The sequence below is a fragment of the Mytilus edulis genome, chromosome 6 (genome assembly GCF_963676685.1).
Source record: "Mytilus edulis chromosome 6, xbMytEdul2.2, whole genome shotgun sequence".
Lineage (NCBI taxonomy): Eukaryota > Metazoa > Mollusca > Bivalvia > Mytilida > Mytilidae > Mytilus > Mytilus edulis.
The window spans coordinates 42,640,279-42,666,509 of record NC_092349.1 but is presented as its reverse complement, the minus strand read 5'-3'; the positions used below and the strand labels follow the sequence as shown (position 1 = coordinate 42,666,509).

The 26,231-nt window shown below is 30.7% G+C and overlaps 1 protein-coding gene across 5 annotated transcripts; it reads right to left on the bottom strand.

Moving 5' to 3' along the window:
* Positions 1-855: 855 nt before the first annotated feature.
* LOC139527691 (uncharacterized) lies at positions 856-25,041 on the bottom strand. 5 transcript variants are annotated; one of them, XM_071323296.1, is made up of 17 exons: positions 25,015-25,041; positions 22,261-22,385; positions 20,458-20,497; positions 20,001-20,120; positions 19,700-19,757; positions 17,819-17,931; positions 16,345-16,473; positions 15,289-15,315; positions 14,469-14,627; positions 12,562-12,759; positions 11,807-12,099; positions 5,526-5,606; positions 4,914-4,970; positions 4,111-4,194; positions 3,518-3,559; positions 2,641-2,712; positions 856-2,367 (listed from the first exon to the last, which is right to left on the bottom strand). In XM_071323296.1, exons 2-17 carry the CDS (start codon positions 22,294-22,296, stop codon positions 2,281-2,283), a joined length of 1,596 nt encoding a protein of 531 aa, XP_071179397.1. In that variant the 5' UTR covers positions 22,297-22,385; positions 25,015-25,041; the 3' UTR covers positions 856-2,280. The 5 variants fall into 5 exon arrangements, with proteins under 5 accessions (XP_071179397.1, XP_071179395.1, XP_071179396.1 ...); XM_071323294.1 differs by having other exon boundaries at positions 24,927-25,021; XM_071323295.1 differs by having other exon boundaries at positions 24,939-25,018.
* Positions 25,042-26,231: the final 1,190 nt, after the last annotated feature.

Below are 26,231 nucleotides of genomic sequence, written 5' to 3'. Positions count from 1 at the left end.
GGGGTCAAAAGTTTAATTTGGCTGTAAAATTAGAAAGATCATATCATAAGGAACATGTGTACTAAGTTTCAAGTTGATTGGACTTCAGCTTCATCAAAACCTACCTTGACCAAAAACTTTAACCTAAAGCGGGACAGACGGACGAACGAATGAACGGATGGACGAACGGACCCACAGACCAGAAAACATAATGCCCCTCTACTATCGTAGGTGGGGCAAAACTACATTTTTTTTGTATTAACCTTAATTTGACATTAATTTTGACCCCTACTTAATGCCCACCATAATAAAATTGCCTTGCCCAATTGGTGATGTGAGTTATTGCCACCACTAATATTCTTGTCCATTGTATACTTTTCAAAAGATCTTCACCTCTGAAATTACTGAATCAATTTCAACCAAAATGTGGGTGAATGATGGTACATTTCTTTTATTGTTTCACATCTAAAAGCTCTTGGTTATAGGAGTTATTGTCTTAAGGTGGTAAGTTTTTGACTATCATCTTGTAAACTATAGGTAGACATTGTAAACAACAAACAAAAATGATCAGCAAAATACAAGGCCTATAAAATTCTTTTATTCCAGAACATTGGATGACTTCTTATAAAAGTAACTGCCCTTAATTGAAATTTTTTGAATAATATACCTGTATGTACCTTTTACCTTGAAAACTATAATATGAACAGGTGGTTTATCAAATGTTATTCTACTGATCAGAATGACTTGAATGTATATCTAAAGTGAAGCTAATTTTATGCAGATTTTTTTTATCATACTATAATGTACAGAAACTGTACCCAAGTTATTACAAATTAACAGTTCAATGCACAACAAAACAAAAAATAAACAAAATACTATCATTGATTTTGTTTTTAATATATTAAAAACCAAAACAAAACATATATTGGTATACAGTTATGAACACTTTTGGTCCTACATCCAGTCCATACTTATAATTTAGCATTGCACAATCTAAAATAAGGATATGTGGTACGATTGGCAATGAAGCAACTATCTAACTGAGTCTAAATATAGGGGATTTATTTAACTACATGCCAAGCTTTCAACAATGAGCAAAACAAATACCTTATGGTCAGCTATAAAAGACCTATACATGACAAAATAAGAATCACAATCAACTGCTTATTTTTTCTGAATTAAGACTGTTCACGAGATCTACAACAAACAATCATTTTATTCATCAAATATAGTTGGTCTTGAGGCATACTATAGCTATGAGAAACAGATGAAATCTCGAAAACAACGAACTGTGACAATTTTGTCTACAACAGACTCATTTGTGACGCTTGGATCGAAAAGTCTAAAAGGGGTCAATAAAATACAAAGTTGAAGAGCATTGAGAACACAAAATTTCGAAAGGTTTTGCCAAATACAGCTAAGATAATATATTACAGAGGTAGAAAATGTCTAAATGGTTTGGAAATCACATTTAGATGCAGTCAAAGGTTAAAGCTTTTCAAACATCCCTACACTAACCTTTTCCAAAACTATCTTTGAATTCCAGGAAACCTTTGCAGAGGCTTCTTCATGACCATCTAGGGTAGACACATATTTGTATTCATTCTGTTATCGATAATTAACAAAATTACCACATATTTGTACACAAGATGTCATGTTTTACTTATTGATAAAAACATTCAATTAGATTGCTAGAGTTCTAATGTTTTTATTCATTGAATATTATTTAAGGCAATTTTATCTAGATTTTGTTTGCCTAGAAAGGTTTTTCTGATAAACTATGCTTACTTAAAGAAAATGTTTTATCCTTTTAAACGACCGGTCCAATCATAACGTACACAACGGTAACGTTTAGAGATTGTAACAGCTGTTCTGAATTTATCCACTATAAGTCAGCCAACACATATGAGCATACAATACTTCACTGATAAGGTAACAAGATACACTTCGAACTGGATAGGAGGAACATTTGTACATCATTTTGTAGACATCAACAATAGCAAATTGCTAACAAGAAACGCAGTCAAAACAAATGTTTCCTCTTTTAGCTAGATGTTGATCAAGACTAAGGATTATTACAACTAATTAGAAACTCAGTAGTATCCAGAAAACCAAGAGGAATAGGATTATATACAATTCATAAAAAAACACATACAGAACGTTTTATAAAACAACAATGACGGTCATCTACATGAGAATATATTATGCATTTCTTTTTATTATGGACACTGACCCATCCACAGAAAATAGCTGCATCGTTCACTCCAAGAATGACTAGAACATAGATACATCATAGAAGTATTAGACTGATTGTCTGCTGTAGTATATATCTGTGTCAGATTGATCCTGTTTCACATCTTCAGTCTGTAGGTTGATTTCATTACTTGTCTGTGAAAAAAAAAATAATGAAATAAAACGAGACAAGTGCAGTCACAATAAATCTTAATGTCTAGATGTCCTGACTCTCATTGTATACAATCCGCCAAGAAGCCTATGTATTTTAGTATCTGGCATCATGTGTCAACTAAGCATGATGTAATGCATGTTACTTATATGAAAAAATGGATAGAAACGTATAATATAATCCTTATTGGTGTACATAAACTTCATGAAACTCTAAACAAAATATTAATATGAGTATAAAGCTTGAGTTTTTCTTACCTGTAAGTCATTACAAATTTCTTCCATAGAATTTCTGTCATGAGGAAAGTTCTCCATAATACCGCTTAGATACTAGAGTTAAAATTAATGTCAATATCTTTATATATGAATTTAGTCATCAAATGTTCATATCTCATTTAAAGGGAAATAAGATCAATATTTCAAAATTATTATACAAGATTAACTGCCATGGAAAATTTAATCTTGTAATTGTATCTAAAAAGTAAAATAACAAAAAAAAAAAAAAACAAGAACTCCAAGGAAAATTCAAAACGGAACATTCCTTAACTAATGGCAAAATCAAAAGCTCAAACACATCAAACGATTGGAAAGCAAATGCCATATTCCTGACATAGCTTGGTACATACATTTATTTATGTAGAAAGTGGTGGATTAAACCTGGTTTTATAACATGATCACTAATGACTAACTGGTTAGAATTTAAAATATCAACTGATCGCTCTACCGCTTTGTGACTGTAACTGCTTTCGAATTCCTTTGAATATTTGCATCATTGATGAGAAACAAGTCTCGAAATTTGTTATTAGTAAGAACATCATATATCGGTTCAATGTTTCTATAAATTCCATGATACCACAAAAACTATAGTTGCAATACAGATATAACTAGATTAACCGTTCTATTCTAAGCGACACACTGCTCTAGACAAAGGTCTCTATCTATCTTATGTTCGAAATATGTCTATTATTGGCATATGAAGCCCATCTTCTTGAACGTCCATCATAGTTTTTTTTATATCGATGTATGTATTTGTGTATAATTTAGAATGTTTATAAATTCACATAAAGCCAGATCTCTAGTTTCAATAATTTTTTCTCAAAATTTAATTTACTGTTAAATTTATGTTAATCTTTACCTGATGAATATCTTGCAACTCCTTGTCCTTTTGTTCAATACCCTTTTCAAAAAATTAAAAACATTAATTATGAATATCTCTATCAATTCTTAAGCATGTAAAAAATAGTTAACTTTATTAAAATGAAAATATCTCTTTAAAAATTTAGTCATCTCAAAGCGGTTTTTCTTGATTTACCTTCATCGGGAACGTACCCCCTCCCTCCAATGGAAAGGGATGCATATCTACATCATGAACAGCCCAACAAATAATTTCTTAAGACTGACCTTGAAATGCCCAGGCATATACATTTCTATCTACAGGTTTCCAGTTACCATCGACGCAAGTTATATCACAATGTAAAATGTATATATTGTATCATACAATTAGATATATTTATTGGTAGTTTAGTATTTTAGATCGTACGATACTTATTTATAAATTTCTGGATGTTTTTTTTTCTCTTTTGATTTACAGGGGTTGCCCTTTTCATTTTTCAAACTATAAAGCAAATAATATTTGCCTACTTCATACATTTTTGTGCAAATAACTTTTTCGAGATAATCAATTTGATGTGAAATATGAAAAATTCAAACATATGAAACAAAACTTACTTCCCGTAACCTTCTTACTTCTTCTTTTAACCATTCTGTCTCTTCTGTTTTTCTTTGAAGTTTACTATCCTTTTTTAAAATCAACTACATCAAAAATTATGTGGCGATCAATGTATGAAATGAAGTAGTCTACATATTTGTAAATAAATAGTAAAGAACAATTCGCCGTTTCAGAATCTATTGCATTCTGGGTAATATTTTCAAAAATGTACACCGAAACGTCGTGATTGGTTGAAAACGTCCAAAACAATGGAAATTCAACCAATGTCGTGACGTTATTTTCATTTTGGGGTACGAACAATGAAATTACCCATGATTCTTTAGATTCTGAAACGGCTAATTAAGTCATATGCTAAGACAGGTGAATTTGGTACCACACACAAAAAACTTCCTGAGCGACAAATATAATTTGGCGTTCTGATCGTTCATTTGATTTTGTCAATATTTATTAAAATGTTTTCAGTCAAGACCAACACGCTCCTGTATAAAATTGTGCTGCATCACATATATTAATTTGTCAAATTCAGATATTTCTATTTGCTTAAATGTCATATTTTTAAATGGTGTAAAGCATGTAGCACCAGTGCAGTAAGAAAATGCTGAAGATGAGACATGTCTTTCTTTGTTTTAACTTATTCCTTCCTCTTTTTCTATTGCTTAAGTTGTATTTTATCATTTCTGTCTTTAAGACCCAGTCTTTGTTATGCTAAATGTCTGAAGTAAAAGTTAATGTTCTTTAATTTGTCGATGTGCAACTTTTGTTTGACAACTTGATGTCTTTTCGGTCACATTGATAACCTTACCGTCTGTAACCTTCCAAGAATAGTTACTGCATTATTTGAAATACTGTTCCTTGGTTCCTGAAAAATCATTTTACCATTTAGTGAAAAGGGTCTCACTTAAAAAAAAACCGACTATTCTAATGATCAAATATTCTTATATTTCTTATATTTGTCGTTTAGGTTATCAATAAATGATCAATACAAATATCATTTAAAATCAAAACAGAGAAATAGATTCGAATAAATTCAAAGAAAAAAAATTAAAGAAAAAGGACAAGAAGGATTTTCAGTATAAGCTTCGGTTTTCTACATTGACAATACTAGTAAAACATAGCGAACATAACACATAGCAAAGGGGCCATACAAAGTTATCAGTAAAGAAAACCACAAGACAACACCATTGGCAAACAGAAAAAAAAAATACTACAACGAAATTACTAAGTTAACGAGAAAATCAAAACAATACAGAGAAAGGTATACAACAAGTTTTGCAGATTTACACAATAGATATAGATTTCATAATTGGCTTAAATGTTTCACAAAATAAAATATTGCAATAGCCGTTTCATTCAATACTACATTCAAATTGATAGTTATATATTTATGAAGTTTTTTTATTACTCTAACGTATACCTGAGGAATTTGAATAGCTTCATAATCATCACCATTCTGATGATGATCATTGTGTGCTGCAGTTACATTTTGTTCGATATCCTAAAAGTAGACATTATAAATGTAATTCGTTAACCTGTGACATGAGTTAATTAAACCCCTATATTTGATGGTCAAAAATAGTGAACTCAACCAAACATACTCTAATTACATAAGTTCTCATACTGACTTTATTCTAGGCGAGTGACTTTAACCATAAAAATAAATTTTTAACGCACCTACCTAACACACGGCTAAATTATATATCATTTGAAAGCTACACATCTGTACTATCTGTTTTGCCCGGTCGTAAAAAAATCGTACGGTGCAATTTTCGTCAAATCAAGATCAAAGGCCAAGGACGAATAAGTGCATATTTTCTAAGATTTCAGCCTGATTGCATAATATGACTTTTATATACTAAATTCACATATGCAAACAATTTAAACTTTTAGCAGAGAGATTAACAGTCATTATTCAAATGCATTTTTTAATATTTAAAGCGTGTTTTTGACAGATAGCACATGTTTCCTGAAATTCGAGTAAAAGTTAACAAAATGTGTGAAAACCCAAAATTTTCTTTCTGGTGCAAATGCTAATCAATTAAAACTAAGTAAAACCCTGTAATGACTATCAAAGAAGTTTTTGACATCATAAAATTTCCTAAAATTATGCTTACTTCTAATCAAACAGCAAATCATAACAACTCATACAGTTGCCCAAAATACCGCCATCTGCGAAAAAACAGCTTTTAAGCATTTCTTCCTATTTAAACATTGTATGTGGTCAATATAAGATTTAATAAACATATTCTTAAGAATCTGAAAAAAATAGAGTAAAAAAAACATGTGCGCGAATCATCTTATTGCTTGAAATAAAGGGGGTAAAACTAAGAGATTGCAATCTGCATTGTAACTACCAGACTGAAATAAACATATTTCGACTTTTCTGATTGTTTGATTAATAGCTTCATTATAAATATTGATGTAGTGAAAAGACCTTTTATTTATTTAATGTGAATAGAAAATTTAGACCAAAATAAATAGAAAATAAATTGATGAAAATTGAAATTTCAAAGAATTTCAAAAACTAGTAAACACATTATAAAACTTGACTACTTGATTGCTTAAATTGCGTTGTTCGTTGTTTACATGCATTAATTCGTCAAATAAGAATAATTTTGAAGAAGAAAAAAATATCCATTAATACGCAACGATTCTAGTTACAACTAGACTTCCTGAATAGCTTGAATGACTAGTTCATTTTTTATACGAGGATGACTTCATGCAAGAGTTTCTGATGACGACTGAAAAGCAGCTATCACTATCTTGAAACTTCACGTTCCATTATATAGATGATGTCATCTCACTGAATATCGCAAAATTTGTGACAATGTTGGACTCGTATTTTCAATAAAAATAAAAGACTCAAAAGATACAGTTTACTCTATCACGTATCTTGAAATCGATGATGAGGGTTGGTTGAGAACAAGTTTTACGACAAAAGAGATGAGCACAAAACAACCCATAAAAACACCCCTTACTACCAAATTATAAACTTTTCATTTATATGTAACAACATTATAGCAACGCCTGCATATCTATACTACTAAAGGAGAGACCGATATGAGCCTCAACTCCTCTGAAATAAAGGCAACTATAGTATTCCGCTATTAAATAGTCATCAATCGATTTACTAGTAACTGAAATAAATCCGGGTCACAAAGCAAAAACTAGGAAAACGCATCAACTATAAGAGGAACACAACGATATAACAGAAACACAGAACTGCTACAAAAACAAACGCCAACATACAAAGAAACAGATTATTCGATACCAACTGCCATATGCCTGACTTGGTACAGGACATTTGAAGAAAAATGGTGGTTTAAACATGTTTTAAACCAGAGTTCAAATGCAAAGTTGAAATCATCCCTTTGAACATTTCATGGACGCCACTACGAGTTGGTTGCAATTATGAGATAACTGTTTCGCCAGATGACGACTGATAAGTTCCATCGACGTAACCAAATTGCCGTCATTTCTGCCGTGAATGTCACCAACCGAATAAGGCTTGGCACCGAGTTAGGAAATACATGAGCCACAAGACGGGTAAAAGAGAGTCGTGGTGTAGTGGTTAGTGCATCGGACTACTAACACAAAGGTTCCTGGTTCGTTTCCGTTCCGTGATGAAAATTTCAGGGACTGAATTTTCGGCTCTTCCTTGACACCATTTGTGAGTATGGTCTTGAGGAAACGATGAAAGTCCGTCGGAAGGGGACGATAAATGGCTGACCCGTGTTAAGAGAGAGGCATATCTCTTGTACGTTAAACACACCTTTGTAGATTTCGAAAAAGAGCAATCTAATGCCGCTACAAGGCAGCACTCGCACCCGCAAAGTGGAAAGCGATTAATTTAAGTTGCAAAACTTGTTTCCCAATCCACTATAAATAAATATGTTTAAACTAAGACGGGTGTCACTTGTGGAACATGATCTGCATACCCTTCGGGAGCCCCTGAGTTCACTCAAAAAATGTTTTGGGGGGTTGTGTTACTCAATTTGTAGTTTTATATGTTGTGTTTTGTTTACTGTTGCTTGTCTTGTTCGTTTTTTGCCTGGCTTTGTCAGTTCGTTTTCAATTATGCGTTTGATGTCCCTTTGATATATTTCGTCACTATTCAAGTAGTAAAAGGTTTTAAAATTGTAGATCAGTGTAGCTAAATGTATCATGATAACGATTTGGTTCTATATATATATATATATATCATCGTGAGCAATTAAGCTATTTTCGCGGATATTTGTCTTATTGCGTTAATCTTCTTCACTTTACTTTGAGGTGATTTTTTGGCTGATTTTCATTACTGCAAGTTAATGTGTTTAAAGTCAAATAATACCAAAGTGACAATCAACATCTCAAACCATGAATCAAATAAAGTTAATTAAAACCATGAACAAAATAAGATTAAAGTCCAACAGATGAACAACAGTCCAAAAAACACAGCATACCATGAAAACGAACACTCCTAAAACAGCGAATGATCTTATGAGGTCAGGAAGGGTATTTAACTTTTTCATTTTGTTATTTCACAACTGCTTATAGTGTTTTACATACACAATGACATGCATTTGTATTTTTAAAGCTTATGTAGAAAATACTCATAGCATATTTTATTCAAATAATTAAAGCGATTAAACTTCTAATCACATTTAATATGACTTACTATAACACGATTTTAAACTAAATAAGAAGCAGCCGCATTTTATTTAGTTCGTTTACATCCCGCTTTAGACAACCAAGTGTTTCTAAACAAGGTTACTTATTTCAATGTTGCCTACGATTTAGTCGCAAAGTAATGTTTGCATTTAAACCAGATTACAAAAAGTAGAACAGTTTGACTAGGTAAAAAACATATTTTAACCTCAATTACCTCGCATATATTCTTTTCTTACTTTAAATACCCCTTCTTTTATTATGGAAAATCATTCTCCTCCCTGATATTCACAATTAGCGATGTGCTTTTTTAACATAGATTAACAAAATGATCGTTATTTGCAAATGGCAGATTTTTGGGCAACTGCAAACACTTCAACAGAAGGCTATTCCATGAACAATAATTAATAATTACATCTTAAAATTACAAAACAAATATTCCTTGACCTAAAACATATACATTTATCTATTTTTTTAGCATTCAAATATCGATTCCCCAGGATATATTTTGCTTTTTGAATAATTTTTCATTTTTTTTAGGATTTGTGATAAATTTCAATTTTCGGGAAATTTTGCGCATCGAATCTCTTATTTTTTGTTTGATTTGGAAATTATGTATCATGTTCCATAAAGTTCATATGATCTTCTGGAAAATTTTATGGTACAAGAATTAGAAAATGGCGTTTAAATTAGTAAATTTCATGACCTTTGTCCTTGATTTAACAAAAATTGCACCGTACGATTTTTTTACGACCGGGCAAAACAGAAAGTACAGATTAACAGCTTTCGAATGATATATAATACAGCCGTGTGTTAGGTGGGTGCATTAAAGTCGTTAACTAAGCGTCTTTTTGAAATAAGTCACTCGCCTATTCCCAATTAACTCACATTTTCAAAACATGTGTAATATATTATATACACAATAACAAGAACTATTTCATGTGACAAGAAATTAAAACAAAATTGGTTAAAACCAAATTACAAATAAGCAATTAAGACAATATATTTAACACACCTTAGATTTATTTTGAACACGAGAGCATAGTAAATTATCAAGATCACATTAGTACTTAAACGGATTCATTTGTAATCACATAATTTTAAGGCATTTTTAAAAATTAGATAGAAGCATGCATGAAGCAAACGAAATACCTCAGTTAATTTTGTGAGTAGAATTATTAACGAGGATACAACACCTACGTAAATGTATAATATATCTGAGGAAGTATACCATGCTAGTACTAAACAACAACATATACATTATGTGTTTTTCAGATCTAAGACATGGTATATACTGTGACATTCCCGAAGGCATAAATTTTTGTTTGAGTTTTATAAATCTTCAATATTAATCAATTTAAAATCAAATATTAAAATGATATTGCATATCTAGCAATGTCTATCTTACCTATAAATATTGCAATATAAATCTAAATGCACTATGTTTTTGTAATACTAACTATAATTTTTCTAGAGTGTTAATGCCTCTTCATTAATGCTCGTGGCATTTACAAATCCAAAACCTAGTTACAGATACAAAAAACCGTAAACGATGAAAATAATTTACAAATAAAGGCAACAGTAGTATACCGCTGTTCGAACATAAATCGATTGAGAAAATAACAAATCCGGGCTACAAACGAAAACTGAGGGAAAGACATCAAATATAAGAGGAGAGCTACGACACAACAGAAACACAACATTAAAATGTAATACACACAGAAACGAACTATAACAAACAATGGCAATTTTCCTGACTTGGTCCAGGACATTTTAATAAATAAAAAAAAGGTGGATTGATATATAGATTCATTAGTTTGTTTGCAATAAAATACTTTGTATTGACATTGGCATGCTAATAATGGAACATTCAATAAATTGAAGAATATATCCCAAGTTTATGATTATCTCAATGGGTTAAATAACAGATTGATTAAATTTCAACAAAGTGGTATTGTTTCCATCCTTTGATTTTGGGAATAGGAAGATATTCATTAATCAATTAAGGAAATAATAATATTAAACAATACATTTGATGAAATATTTATATATAGCTTATTTTCTAAAATATTATAATTGATAACAATCTGAGTTTAGATATATAAATTCACAGAAACCAGTGCATACCAAATGAAATTTAAAAAAAATACAGTTTATATGTGTTAGCGCATTTGAAAAAACACAAGAAATGATTTAAACTACTAAGCAAATACTCCGATTTATGTGAATGCAATTAAAAAGTGGTTCATGATTGCCTCCCTAAAAGGCAAACCAATTCATTACTTTTTATAACATATAATCGAACATCAGCTGAGTTACACAATACTAACTTATTATGAATTTGATATTCATTTTAAACAGTTTGGCCTTGGCGTATACTTATTATCATTGTCCAGCTCCTTCTATAAAGTTTTCAGGCAACTTAAGATTAAATGCACGATCTTTGAAGCCTTTTAGCAAATTTTAAAGCCATATTTAAGATATAAAAGCATATATCCGACAGAGTAAATCCTTTGATACATCTGATTGACACTTTCTTCATTTCGTATGCTTGAGATCTATATAGTGGCTTTATGATTCCTTTTCCTTTATTTACTTTAAAATATAGATTTTTTTTTCAAGTTTTAACCTAAAATCCCATATATATCAAGATATTCATACTACATACTCATTACACACAACACCAACGCATGCATAACTAAACCAGATACATTCAAATACTTACAAATCGTAGGTTGTACTTTCTACGTTTAGAAATGTGTTCCAAAAAGCTGTAATAGCATTTATTGCTCTGTTTATATACACATAAATATATGAGGATAATATAATCCTTAGCATGGCAACAACTGGTTTTAGAACACGTGTATTTATTTCCATTATAATTGAATTAATACTAATTCCAAACTATGCCATATTTTATGGAGTCTTTGTACCGATGATAAAATAAAGTAATTATTCTGACAAGTTTGTGAAATAAACAAGGATAGTAAATATTACTAGAAAAGCATGACTCAGTATGTTTACTAGTTAACTATATAGAAACATACTCACTTGTTGAGTTGGATTCGAAGAAAGGTCATCTAGAAATGGCTTCATTAGCTCTGTATCTTCACTTAGATAATTTAGATCCGTTGTCATACATGGTGTGTCTGTTAACAAGTTTTCCATCTCAATTGTTTGGTAAATAGGCACAGACAATGGTACACAATGTAAGACGACTGGACCATGATATTCCATATTTTCGTTTTCTAAGTCTCTGTTGTCAGGTACATCTTCCCCATTCCAGCTTAATACATTTTTGTTAGTTGAACACCGATCAATAGAATCTAGTGTTAACAAACTTCCTGTAAATTATATGACCAAAACTTTTAGATGTTACATGTTGCATTTGACGTCAATGGATTTCAGTGTTTGATGATGCATTTTATCCGTTAAGGAACTTGTCATTTATAACTTTTGTTTTGCAGTCTGATGAATTCATTTATAACTTCCCAATTGGTTAAGCCATTTTCATTTTATGAAATACACTTTTGATCAATGTCGTATTGACTCATTATTTGTTTGATTTCTAATTTACACTTATCAATTATCGTCTCTCAATCAAATGTATAAACTTCTTATGATCTTAATGTGTTAAAAGATAATGAACGATTATTGCTTTTAAAAGTTTTTCAGTACAAAACAGTGATCAAATGTAGTACCTATTAATTTAATACTAAGACAAAAAGATAATTGTATTCATTTTGTAGGAAATCACACACACAATGTCATTACTATTCAAAACTTTTATAGTAGTGCAGTTTTACCTGTCTGTGTGCCAACTTGTGTGCACCTATCGGCATTTGTTGAAATATAATTAGTCACTCTTCTTTCTAAGTTGAAACAACTTTCATCAGAATTGGAACCCGATTGTTTGGTTGGCCAGGATGATAAACTTTGGTTTACTTGCTGGCTTGCTACAAAGGGGTTACTATTTGATCGTCGGTCACCAGAAGGAGTAATGTCTGGAAAAAATACTAGTAATTAAAGATAAGAAACATTATGAAATGAATAGTTATATCTTTTCAAGTAATCGTGTAAATGAAATAAAAGCATTAAAATCAGGACTAATCTTTATGAAAAACTTTAACATCTAAACGATTAAAAGCCAGTAATGTATGATTATACAAGGGATTGAAAAGTTTTTTTATAAAATAAATAGAAAACATTAATACTTAGAGAAATAATTGATATTGACTACAACATGATAATGAGATTATAATAGGACTATTAAAATGTTGCAATTCTTTGGCGTAGGCAGAATTCTCTTTAACTATAAAACAAAGTTAATGGCTATAAATAAAGGCGACTGAATTACTGCGTTATGGATACTTTTCATGCCAACTGTTATTATCATTATCTCTACGGTTAAGAAGTAACAACATATCCAAATAACAAATAAAAGTCTTAATTTAAAGAAAATTAATGAGCACTTAAAGGACATGCAGTCTATTTCCTCCATTGTCTACTCCAAAAATCAGAAAAATATATCTATATATACTGTACCATAAGAGTTAAGCAGGCAACAACTATGAAATCGTCATAGTAACAGCAATGGGAAACAGTTCACTTTGATTACGTTTTTATAGTTTCAGAGATGTGACTTAACTTTGTTTTTTTATAAATGCATTTGAAGCTTCGCTTTTTATATCCATGTTTTTACAAAAAAGGTCTGAAAAGAAAACTATGCGTGCTTACATCGAAGATAAAATAACTAGCACATCTACCCGAAGAAAATATTAGATTGCTGATGATTTATTTATCGTGTGGTGTATAACGCCATTTACAGTTTTTTTCGTAGATATTGGATTACACATTCTCCTTCAGTTTTTCTTACAATTATTTCTTCAGTAAAGATTGCTGTCCATTAGATTGGGATTCTCAAAAGTTCTAAAGATCTACACTGGCATCTTCAATTACAATCGCCAAAGTTCTGCTTTTTTATATCAATTTAAAGAAAATTTACCCTCTTCAAAGACAATAACAATCAAAACCAAAGAGTAAACAAAGACAAAACCAAAAGAAATCAACAGTTACAAATAATAAATAAGAAACAACACGAACTCCACTAAAAACTGGTAGTGAAATCAGGTGCTCCGGAAGGGTAAGCATTTCCTGCACTGTATACGGCACCCGTCGTGTTATTTCTTTGTTCAGTTCGGTAATGATGGAAGGTTATTATTGTGTTTAAGATTGTAACATAATGTTGACTGGGATATTTTTGACATTTTTCCTATTATGTTTTTTTTTTGTTCACACAATCATTGTCAATATGATGAAATTTTATTCGACTGTCATACAACTGAGAGGTTTAGCTAGCTGTAAAATCAGATTTAATCCAATATTTTCTACATTGAATTTGCCATTTGATTAGGCACAGTCCATTTTAAATTTTCATCGGAGCTCGGTATTTTTGTTACTTTTTTAAATCAAATATGAGAATTTGAGTCAAATTGGTGAACATGGTTTACTTTTTAAATTGTTATTTGTATGGAGAGTTGTCTCATTGGCACTCACACCACATCTTCCTATATCTATGAATTTGACAGCTATTGTCCTTTTATGTTATCTTGCATTAAATTTTGTTTTGCAATGTTTTGGTCAATCTTTAAAAAAAATCATGTTTCTAAATCATGTTAATGAATAGTAGACATTTCTTGAAAATTGTAAATACCACTGCTTGTTACATCTGGACTACTGAAACTATGTTCCTGACTGTGACTTGGGTGAAGCCGCGGTGGAATTGGAATAGCATTTCGGAGTTTTTCCCTTGTCCTTTTTACTTTAGTTTCATCCATCTCCGGTAGATTTAATCTGTTAATAAGATTTGAACCTTAAAGAAAAAGAACATGAGGATCAGTTGGTTTGTCTTCAATGTCTGTTGGACTAATTTTCATTGAAGAATTACGATACAGGAGATTTAACGTTTACTTAAGTGGTTACTCTTTGTGGTTGATAAAGGCTGCCTGTAAAAAGAATTGTTTTCATTAGTAGATTACAAAATTCAATATCTATAGAATCACTTAAACCTACACTTTATACTAGTAATTTGTACACTTGTTTTCTTACAAACGACCTGAAATGTAGATTTCGAAAATTTATAGATAAAATCTTACACATATCTAAAGTCGGAAATGATTGAATCATTGTTATTTCTGGCATTCATCCTACTTTGTTGATTTGCTTTCCCCTTTACCACGAATAGCAAACGATAAAACGAAAAACATACTCAAAATGTTTCTTTTCTTCACTTTGTAAAGGAGGTTTCCACATCTATGAATAATTTACGATTAAATACGGTTTCGGGAAACATTATTCATAATAAAATGAAACGAAGCTTAACAATGAGCTATCTAACTATTTTAACCCTTCAGGTAAATGGTTTTGCATTCCGTAAAAAACGAGACAGGCAATATCAAAGGGACAAAATTATATTATTTTAAGCATTCATACATCATCTACTAGCACATTTAATACAAAGGAAAGACACTTACTATTCGATACATCTCTGTATGATAAACCTACAAAACAAAAATAAAAAATAAATACAATAATTGTAAGAGTTTCTTGTGTACAATTTGGAAATTAGTATGGCGTTCATTATTACTGGACTAGTATATATTTGTTTAGGGGCCAGCTGAAGGACGCCTCCGGGTGCGGGAATTTCTCACTACATTGAAGACCTGTTGGTGACCCTCTGCTGTTGTTTTTTATTTGGTCGGGTTGTTGTCTCTTTGACACATTCCTCATTTCCATTCTCAATTTTATTTTAAATGAACAGTTAATAAAATATTAGGGACACACATTCAAGGCCAAAAAGCAAACAAACAAGTCCAAACAAAGCCATGGCAAGACACCACTGGGAAATATTTAACCCTTCGAAAATAATCACTTTTGAAAAAAAACCGATTTAATAATACAGGTAAATCTTGAAGTTTATACAAATGTAGTACGAAGAAGTGAAAATAAGAAGATATTCGAAATAATCAAAGCTGGTATATAGACAAGATCCATATTAATATAAAATAACAAAAAAGCATTATAAACAGGTCGAATTGAAACTAGCCCATACATACCAAATCTGATCCTATCACCAATATACGATTTTTTATTGGGACCGTGTTATCTTTGCTTGTCACGAATGCTTTTTATATTAGATTAGACACAGTGTTTGGTGCGGTTTATGATATCAGTCTGATCTTACATCTACATGTATATTTAATTTATATATAGAAGTCATAACAACTTATACTTAGTGTAATAGTGGCAGCTCTGACTAACCGTAACATTAGTTTGTAATGCAATACATGTTGGTTAATATGGATTCACGCTATATTTAGCTTGCAAAATAAGCTTATATACTAAAAGCTCTATATCTTGATTACTCCAAACGCTAAAAGTTTAACTATCTACTTTTCACGTCTGGTTGATTGTAAAGATTTATTGTACTATGTAATAGTTGTAAGATAGGTCAAGGTCATTAGAACGCTGATGTTCAATGATCAAATCATGATTTGTATCTTGATATTTATTTGATTATATGGACCTACCAATGACTGAGGTGTCAGCATAACTATATACTGAACTATTCCGTTCAGAGCTGCTTTCCTGGTGATTTCGTCTGCGTGACAGTAACGGACTTGACCTTGAAGCAGTATTTCGATTTTGTTTTCTCCTTCCTATAAAATATAACTTAAGCAATAAGTTTAACTACGAAATGGAGTTTATCGGTAGTACTTTATTAACTATTTTCATTTTATAAAATAGTATTGAAACTTTTAAATTTTACCGTCCTCATTGGTGGCTTTTTTATATGGTTATATAAATTAATATGTTTTTTGTTCATGACTATAACGAAGGAGGCATGATTTCTATATATATAGATTCTACCACTGCATCGAGTGTGATACGATATTTATCCACTCGAGTCAGTTAAATTTTCAAATTTAGAACTCGAGGCTCGACGAACGTTTTAAATATTTAAAATTTAACTGTCGAGAGTGAATAAATATTGTTTTACACGAGATTTGGTGGAGGAATCTGTTTCTCTAATGATTTTCAAACAATATGCAGGCAAACTTATTCCTTCTTTTTGAATGATCTGCAAAAAGATGTGTTCTTTCTATGTGACGTCATCAGGCATGGTCGCATTTTTTCAAGCCGTAACAATAGGAAATTCAGAGGAAAGCAAGAAATTTCGACGTCATAATCCGATTTTAACCAATGAAGAACTGAGTTCAAACGAACCACACGTTGATTAAATTTTGTTTATACAATGGGTGCAGAAAGGGATAAATTGACGAAGAATTAGAGAAATAAAATTTACACCACAATCAGCATCGACAACAATAACCAGGAATATCTAATCTGTTTGTTTTTCATTATACATTATCATTTATATAGATTTATAGTTTTTAACAGTACTAGATATACGTATTTTAGTCGTGTTTGTTCAAATGAAAAGATCCATAAATTTAAAAATCCGATCACTTATTAGTACGATATTTCATTTAATATTTGCTAGACCCTTTGAAAGAAAACGATTTTGATTTAGTAACTGGTGAGAAATAAAATAAGGGAAATAAACCCTACCTATATCTACCAACTACGATTCGTTTACTCTTCAACACTAAAATTTCAATCCTGGTATCTATGATGAGTTTATTTGTGTATCATGCAAAGCCTTTTGAAATTCATATTTCACACTTCTAAACAAAAGACTAGAAGGACCATGCGAGATCCGATATTCGGATTCATATACGAAATTCAAAATTTGAAAATTGAGATTCACGATTTATATCTTTATTTCGAGATTCGAGATTTCTCTTTATGATTAATCATTGTATTATATATAAATATCAGAAAAAGTAAGATAAATATATTTAAATTATAGATGACTAATGCCTATAATGTTGGTTTCAAAGTCATTCATCAACATAATCATTAGCTCGGTTGGTTGTTAAAAAAATTATTCAAATACTAAAAGTTAAATCATTTATTAACTTCTACAAAGCAAATACGTACCTCTCTTTGATAAAATAAAGATTATGAGAACTATTATACATGCAATTACTAAAATTGCAAATAAAATAGATACTACAATAAGTGATGTTGTCAAAGTATTGTTGCTCGTCTGTCTAGAAATAGATAGTATCGATACATGCATTGAAATAACCATGAGATTATTATATAAATTCGTACCTTTAACTTTTTTCGAACGTCACTGGTATACACAATATTAGTCCTATTATCTATGATGAGTGTATTCCCAAATTCTAAGACTTTTTTTCTAGTCATTTGATTTTTGTAAAGGTACATTATGTTTTCCTATATAGCTTCTTCCAATGGGTATATTGATTATCATGAATCACATAATTGAAAAACCCAGACATTGGTGGCCTTCGGCTGTTGTCTGCTCTTTGGTCGGGTTGTTGTCTCTTTGACACATTTCCCATTTCCGTTCCCATTTTCATCGTATGCAATTTTATCATTCCGATGTCATTTATAAAAAATATGATATTAAAAATTCCACTCAATATTCTCTATGAGCAATTTGCTGTCATTTGCTTGTAGATCAGGAACAACTGATATCTGATTGTTAACATCATTATGTTAGCGAGTTTAAGTATTACAAACACTTTATATATGGCTCATTTCATTTACATGACAATATTAGACTATTATGATTCAATTTGATATTAGCGATAAAGCACTTAAACGTCGTTTACATAAATTATATGATAAAACGAATATCATAAAATCTTTCATTTTAGTGGAGAAATGTCGTGTGTATTGTAACTTTGACGACAAAAATAAATAATTATCGATATCTATTTGAACACAAAGGCCGTAGTAGAAATCTCTTTACCGGGCTAGGTGTGCAGTATCGCACCTTAATGTGTCACATTTGTAGTAGGACTGTCTTACCCTTAAGCAGCACCTGAGATCACACCCGTTTTTTTTTTTTTTGGGGGGGGGGGTTCCTTTCACTAAGTCATTAGTGTTTTAATGTTGATTCTCTAGACTGTTTATTGTCTTTTTGCCTTTTATTTTTGCAATCGCATCAGTTAATTTTCGACTTATGGGTGGCTCTCGCCGTTTATTCGGAATTCATTCGATTCCCTCACTTGTTACCTTGGTATGTATTTTCAAAATGTATATACCAGACACACGGGCAAAATTTGCAAACATGAATTTCACATGAATCTCACATGAAATCCACGTGAAAAATTTAAAATGAAATTCACTGAAAACGAGCTTATACATGAAACTCACGTGAAAATGTTCATGTAAATTTCACTTGAATTGAGATTCACATGAATCTCATGTGAAATTTTTCACATGAATTTCACATAAACTTTTAACAAAAAAAATATTTTTTATGATTTTAATCAGATTTAAAATTTTAAATGTTATTTGAATTATGTTATTCTACAAATTGACGTGAATTTTACATCGAAAAAAATCATATGAGTATCACATAAGATTAACATGAAACCCACATGAACCGATTTCACGTTAGTTTTACGTATAAGCTCGTTTGAGGTGAAATTCATGTGAACGAAATTTGCCTGTGTATGGTAAAGTACTGTTGTATAAATATATGCATCTTATTGAAAAAGATATTTCACGTACATCTATGCTTTCGTATGAGATTTTTGGCAACAAAACTTTTCTCTCAAATCTTTAATCAAATCAAAAAGTATAATCACTATTGAATTGGACTTGGCTATTATCTTAGTTTTCCTCGGTAACTTGCAAGAAGTAGCAAGATCGGCTAGTTTTATTTAAACAGTTGGATGCTACGAATTATATACTTACACATCTAGGTAACCCCACCCGATTAACACTATAAAAGGTAGAGCAATTAAAGCGCGGACCATATTTCAAGCTTGATGACAATACCTTTTGTTTTTGTAACAGCTTTCCACATCATCGTCAGCAGTACAAAGTTTACAGGTACCTGAACATACAAAATATAAGTTTACAAAAAAAAATCAGACATCCATAAGAAGCAGAATTCCACCAAAAATAAAATTAAAACAAATACAAAACACAAAAAACTGCAAAACTACAGACTCACTGCAGGGTATGATAAATCTGTTCAATAAAATAAACATCAATGAATTACAACTGTTAAATACATTAACATTAAGAATATGATATACTATATCTTTTATAATATATACAATGAATCATTATTTACCATTCCTTGTCAGTAAGAAACCATCACTGCAGTTGTTCTGGTCACATTTGTTCGGATCTTCACCAAAGTAACCGCGGCGTAGATCACATGTGCATTCTGACACATTCCATATTGACTTTTCTTAATGTGAAAATAGAGTAAATTTCAGATGCGTAGTTAATATAGTTTGCAATTAAATGTACATTTTTAAGTAGAATCTACTTAATTTGAAAATAAGAAAAAGGGGTAAGATTGTCGATGAGACAACTATCCAAGCAAGTAGTGAATTTATTAAATAATCTTGCAAAAACATAATATCCTATTAGTCGTCATTTACTAAATTTTGCCTTTGTGTATTGAAATATATTATTGCCTTTTATCAAAAACACTATTGTTTTTTTGTTTTTTTTTTTATCTATTTAAACAATGTCTTCTTTAACAATATTTAATAAAAATACATATATAAAGTTCACTTTACCTGGGCATGTTTGTAGTTTACTTATGCTTCTGGTCACAACCTGTAATAAAACAAAGATTATGTCACATGATATAATAATGTATCTTGATATATATTCATTGAGCAAATTTTTCCTAGCCAAATTATGTGGTTTCCACCAAAACAGTTTTATTTAATCTGAGTTGTACTGTGCATATTGATGTGTGTTTGTTTTTCTACATTGGATAGAGGTATAGAAGGAGGGTTGAGATGTAAAAAAACATGTTTAATCCCGCCGCATTGTTGCGCCTGTCTCAATGCAGTAGCCTCTGGTCTTTGTTAGTCTTGTCTGATTTTTAATTTTAGTTCATTTATATATTTCAAAGTTTTGTATGGCGTCTATTATCACTGAACTAGATATAGGAAGATGTGGTGTGAGTGCCAATGAGACAACTCTCCATACAAATAACAATTTAAAAAGTAAACCATTATAGGTTAAAGTACGGCCTTCAACACGGAGCCTTAGCTCACACCGAACAACAAGCTATAAAGGGCCCCAAAATCACTAGTGTAAAACCATTCAAACGGGAAAACCAACGGTCTAATCTATATAGTACACTTTTTGTTTAGGGTCCAGCTGAAGCACGCCTCCGGTGCATGTGGGATTTTCTCGCTGTATTTAAGACGTATTGGTGGTCTTCGGCTGTTTTATGCTCTCTGGTTGTTTTTTTAGACTCTTTGACACATTTCCTATTTCCCATTTCGATTTTCAATTTTAAATTATCATTAATTACAGATTAATGGTAACAGTTTATTGTTCTTTGTTTCCTGTATAATCTAGTTTATGGTACATTTTAAATTATGTATTTATTTACTACTTGTTCAGTATGTTTGTGTCCTGTTGTCAAAGTTTAGATGTCCATGCATAACAAATGTGCCAACAATGAGTATGAATAGACAACTGAATGAGTATCACAAATTTAGTTTTCTAAAAAAATTTAATTTATCAAATGTTTTTATAATCCTGGTACCTTTGATAACTATTTACACCACTGGGTCGATGCCACTGCTGGTGGACATTTCGTCCCCGAGGGTATCACCAGCCCAGTAGTCAACACTTCGGTGTTGACATGAATATCAATAATGTGGTCATCTTTATAAATTTCCCGTTTACAAAAGTTTGAATTTTTCGAAAAACTAAGGATTTTCTTATCCCAGGCATAGATTACCTTAGCCGTATTTGGCACAACTTTTGTGGAATTTTGGATCCTCAATGCTCTTCAACTTTGTACTTGTTTGGCTTTATAAATATTTTGATATGAGCGTCACTGATGAGTCTTATGTAGACGAAACGCGCGTCTGGCGTACTAAATTATAATCCTGGTACCTTTGATAACTATTTGGTTCAAGCCACACCAAATATTCATTTAAGCAAGAAAGCAATAACCATTTGTTTATTTATTTTAGATCACTACATTAATAGTTAAGGGTATGATTAAGCAATGGACATACTTTTTTTTTACTATTTCAGTATTACGTAAATGAGTCTTGTACAACATTTTCATTTTGTTTCCAGTGTCTGAAATTTACAGTTGAAATTTTCTGGACAATCATATTCGAGACCCTTATACAATTTAGCATTTTTTTAAATGACAAGATGACAATGATTTTACATATAAGTACAGTAATAAAATCCCAGTTTAATACAATTTGGGCATATCTTAGTCTTTTTGACATTTTTTGGAAGAGAGGGGTTGTTGTCATAAATAAATGATATAATTTTCATACATGGATATCTCGTGATAAAAAAAAACATTTCTGACTTTGTTTTGTCCATGCACTTACCGTGAAGAAAATAAGTGCTATTTTCGATAATTCCATCACTCTGAAATCGGATTCAACGCAACTCACACATTAGTTGAATTAGATCTTTAGTTCATTACTGTTCAATGTTGTATTCCTCCACTAACCTGAAGTTGGTGTAAATATAACTTAAGAATATGTACCAATGATACCTTACTATATTACAGTGACTACACTGTTAGTGTTGCCCTCTAACAATTACAACCCATTCATAATTCTGACCAAATTGCAATTTGTTTTATCAAACCAAACTGTTCAACTGGTCAGAATTTTGAACAAACTATTGAGTCAAAATGTGAAAGTGCAAGGTGATAAATTAAAACATACTTACAACCCTACATGATTTTCGTCCACTTTAATGTTGTTATGAAAAATCAGTGTAACAGTTTGTATAGATATTTTATAGTCATTGTCATGCTAAAGGTGAACTGTTGTAATTTTGAATTGCTATAAAAATGTCTAAACTAAGCTTTCATATAGTTTTTCTTTCGAAAAGTCTTCTATATTCATAAGAATCATACATCATTTGAATTAAAACATCATATATTCAGTAAAATATGAGTGAAATAACAATACTTTATTGATAAGTTTCCATGGGGAGATAACTTAAACATTATTCTTTTGAATAAAGACTTTTTGAGAGAAAATGATTATCTCCCCATGGAAACTTACAACAAACATATTGTTAATTCACAAAATAATTTGAAAGGTAAAGTTGACCCCTCGGGTATCTTTCGTCCCTCTTTTTTGCGATTACGAAAATGATCTGTAGAACTCAATTGCCTCATTTTTGTGATTCACCTTCCACTTAAAGGTGTTGAATTCAATTTAATATTTACAAAGATGATATTTTTGGCAAATACCAAATAGAATTATCAAACTATGCACATTTGAAGTGAACCAAATTTATTTTCATTGAATACAAACTATTTATTCAAGAGGAAACTTTATGTGAGTACTTTCCTCTTCACATTTTGATAAAATTATATATACAAAAATTGATTGTTAGCATTTTATTTTGGCGATTTCTATGGACTTCCGCTCTTTAAATTGCCTTGGAGTGCGGTGTTTTTTTCATACTTCTATGCCCATAAAGTATTTACAAGGTGATTATTGAATTTGGTGCGTCTTATTTCTGTCTTTTTCGTCGAACGACAACAATGTTGGATTGTTTTCCTAAGCTTGGAACATACTGCGAATACAACGACAGCAGCATATATACATAGATATAATAAGATGAGGTATGCCAATGAGACAACTCTCCATCCAAGTTACAATTTATAAAAGTAAACCATTATAGGTCAAGTACGATCTTCAACACGAAGCCTTGGCTCACACCGAATTGCAATCTATAAAGGGCCCCAAAACTACTAGACTAAGTATAAAACTATTCAAACGGGAAAACCACCGTTCTAATCTATATATAAACAAGAAACGGGAAACACTTATGAACTTATGAATAAGACTCATCAGTGACGCTCAGATCAAAATAATTAGAAGCCAAAAACAAGTACAAAGTTGAAGAGCACTGAGGACCCAAAATTCCAAAAAGTTGTGCCAAATATTTTGTTTTCTATTGAATAATATTATAGACATAACTATAAAACAATTATTTTTAATTAATTGTTTAAAATGATGGGCTAACGTTTAGAAATAATTTCTTTTAAAATGTGTACCGACAATAAATAACTATATCCGATATTTTTCACATAGAATCTATAAATAGAAAATCGTCACAGATACCTAATGCTACCATTGACGCAGTTGGGAACTACCAAATAAGTTTTGAATAAGTACAGCAAATTATACGTTGTAAAAATAATGTTTCACTTTTAGAAAAGAAATGGAAATGAAAGGAACTCAGATAATTGTATATTGTGTATCCTTATTACTCCAAGCAATATAATTCGGAAAACAAATTTTACCTACTTTTTTCAGTGAAAGTTTCCAACGTCATCTGGTAAACATTTATTATCGATGCCCGAAAAAGTCAACTTAATATAAATTAAATGGAAGAAAATTAAATCATCAAAATAAACGTTCAACATTTACCATTATAATATGTACATCTTACGAATCACAGTTTCAAACTGCTACTACTTACATATAATGGTTTCATATCAATATCCACCATTTGCGGTTAAAACGACAATAAAAAAGAATTGTAATGCGTAATTTACTTCTCAAAGCATGCAAAACACACAATCTGTATTTATGTATTACAATGAAATAGCAATGCAACTCAACTTATATTAAAATTGGTGTAGTACCGTTATTTCAAAGGTCATGCATGCAAGACTTATTGGTGACATAGATATTTCAAATATTTTCATACAAACAAACACAAAATGGAAGAAAAATGATATATAGTTCCAAGACTAAATACCCTCGGACAATGCAGTAAAATCAATTAAAATGCTAAGTGGTTCAGCTGGAATTGATGCATTGCTAGCAACTAGTTTCAAAGAAAAACAATAATTTGTCTAACTCGCATATTCCTTACCCCTTCGGTGGTCGCGACCATCTTCTGTTGTCAGTGAGATATAAATAGAAAATATGCAAATATATTTCATATTCTTGATGATACCCTAATTAATATAGATTCCGCAATTCGTTAACAAACTAAATTAATTGAAAATAAAACTTACCTAACAACTTACCAGAATTTTGTTTATGCTCATGATGTTAATTCAACATGTTAAAGTAGGTTGAAAATGTAAATAGTGTGAATCTTACCTGTATTGCAATTCTATTTTTAAATCCAAGTAATGTCCTTTTCCATGGATATTTGGAAAACCCGTAAGTGTTTAAATCATACGTCTTCTACATATTCGATATCATTGAAATAAATTTATTTCGTGAATGAATAAGGACTACTATGTGCACACATAATAAAAGGGATTTTAACCTTAGTTTATCATAATAATATTGTCCAAATAGGATTAAAAAAAAAAGCTTCTTCAGTTGGAACTTTATATTGTTGAATTTGTGATTTCTAACTACGTAAATACTAAATATTACGGATTCCATTTTATTTATAATTTGTAGTATTTGTAGAATAATTTTGCACTTGTTTTTCAACAGAGAGATGATTTTAAATTATATCTTTTCAATACCTTTTTTTATTAAGCTGGCTTTTTTCAAAACGAAATTCTATAAACGAAATTAAAATGTATCAATACAATTTGTTATTATTATATTAACCTGCACATTTTCTGTCTAAGGTAGATGGAGGGTTTAGATAAAAATCGATAGAATCTTTTTAATTATTATAGAAAAAACTATTGATCACGGGAGCTTTTGTTCCAATTAAAGTTTTTGTATAGATTATACATGAACTCCGTATTATGAGAAAGAATGCAGACTGTTTATATAAAATACTTTCTAGCACACTATTTAATGAAAGTTTCACAATTCTTATATTACAAAGTTAAAAATTAATGAAAATATAATAAAGATATATATTTTCTTAAAAGTCTAACGAATGAATGCCATATCTATCTCAACATTTCCACTTTTCTATAAAGATCTTGTCTGATTGTTATATGCTAATTTGCAATTGTATATGACATGCGATACCCAATTTACCTTATATGTCACGAGGTTTGCGTAATACAAAATGAGTGAAACGTTTAAAGAAAAAAATATGTCCATTGAAAGTGTTATTGTCATTTGCAAAAACATGCTGATAACATTAAAGGTACCATTGTTACTGCACCAGATGCGCATTTCTCCAATAAATACATCTTTAGTGATGCCCAAGGCCGAAACTTTTGAACATTACTAGTATTTCAAAAAAATTATGGCGTCAATAAGTGACTAAATATGAAACAGAAATTTCCTAACGTTAAAACAGAAAACTATGGCTTCCATGAGACTTCAATTCGACACTGAAAATGCAGTTGGGACAATAAGTTCCTTTTGATTACAACCTTTTTCAAATGATAACATTC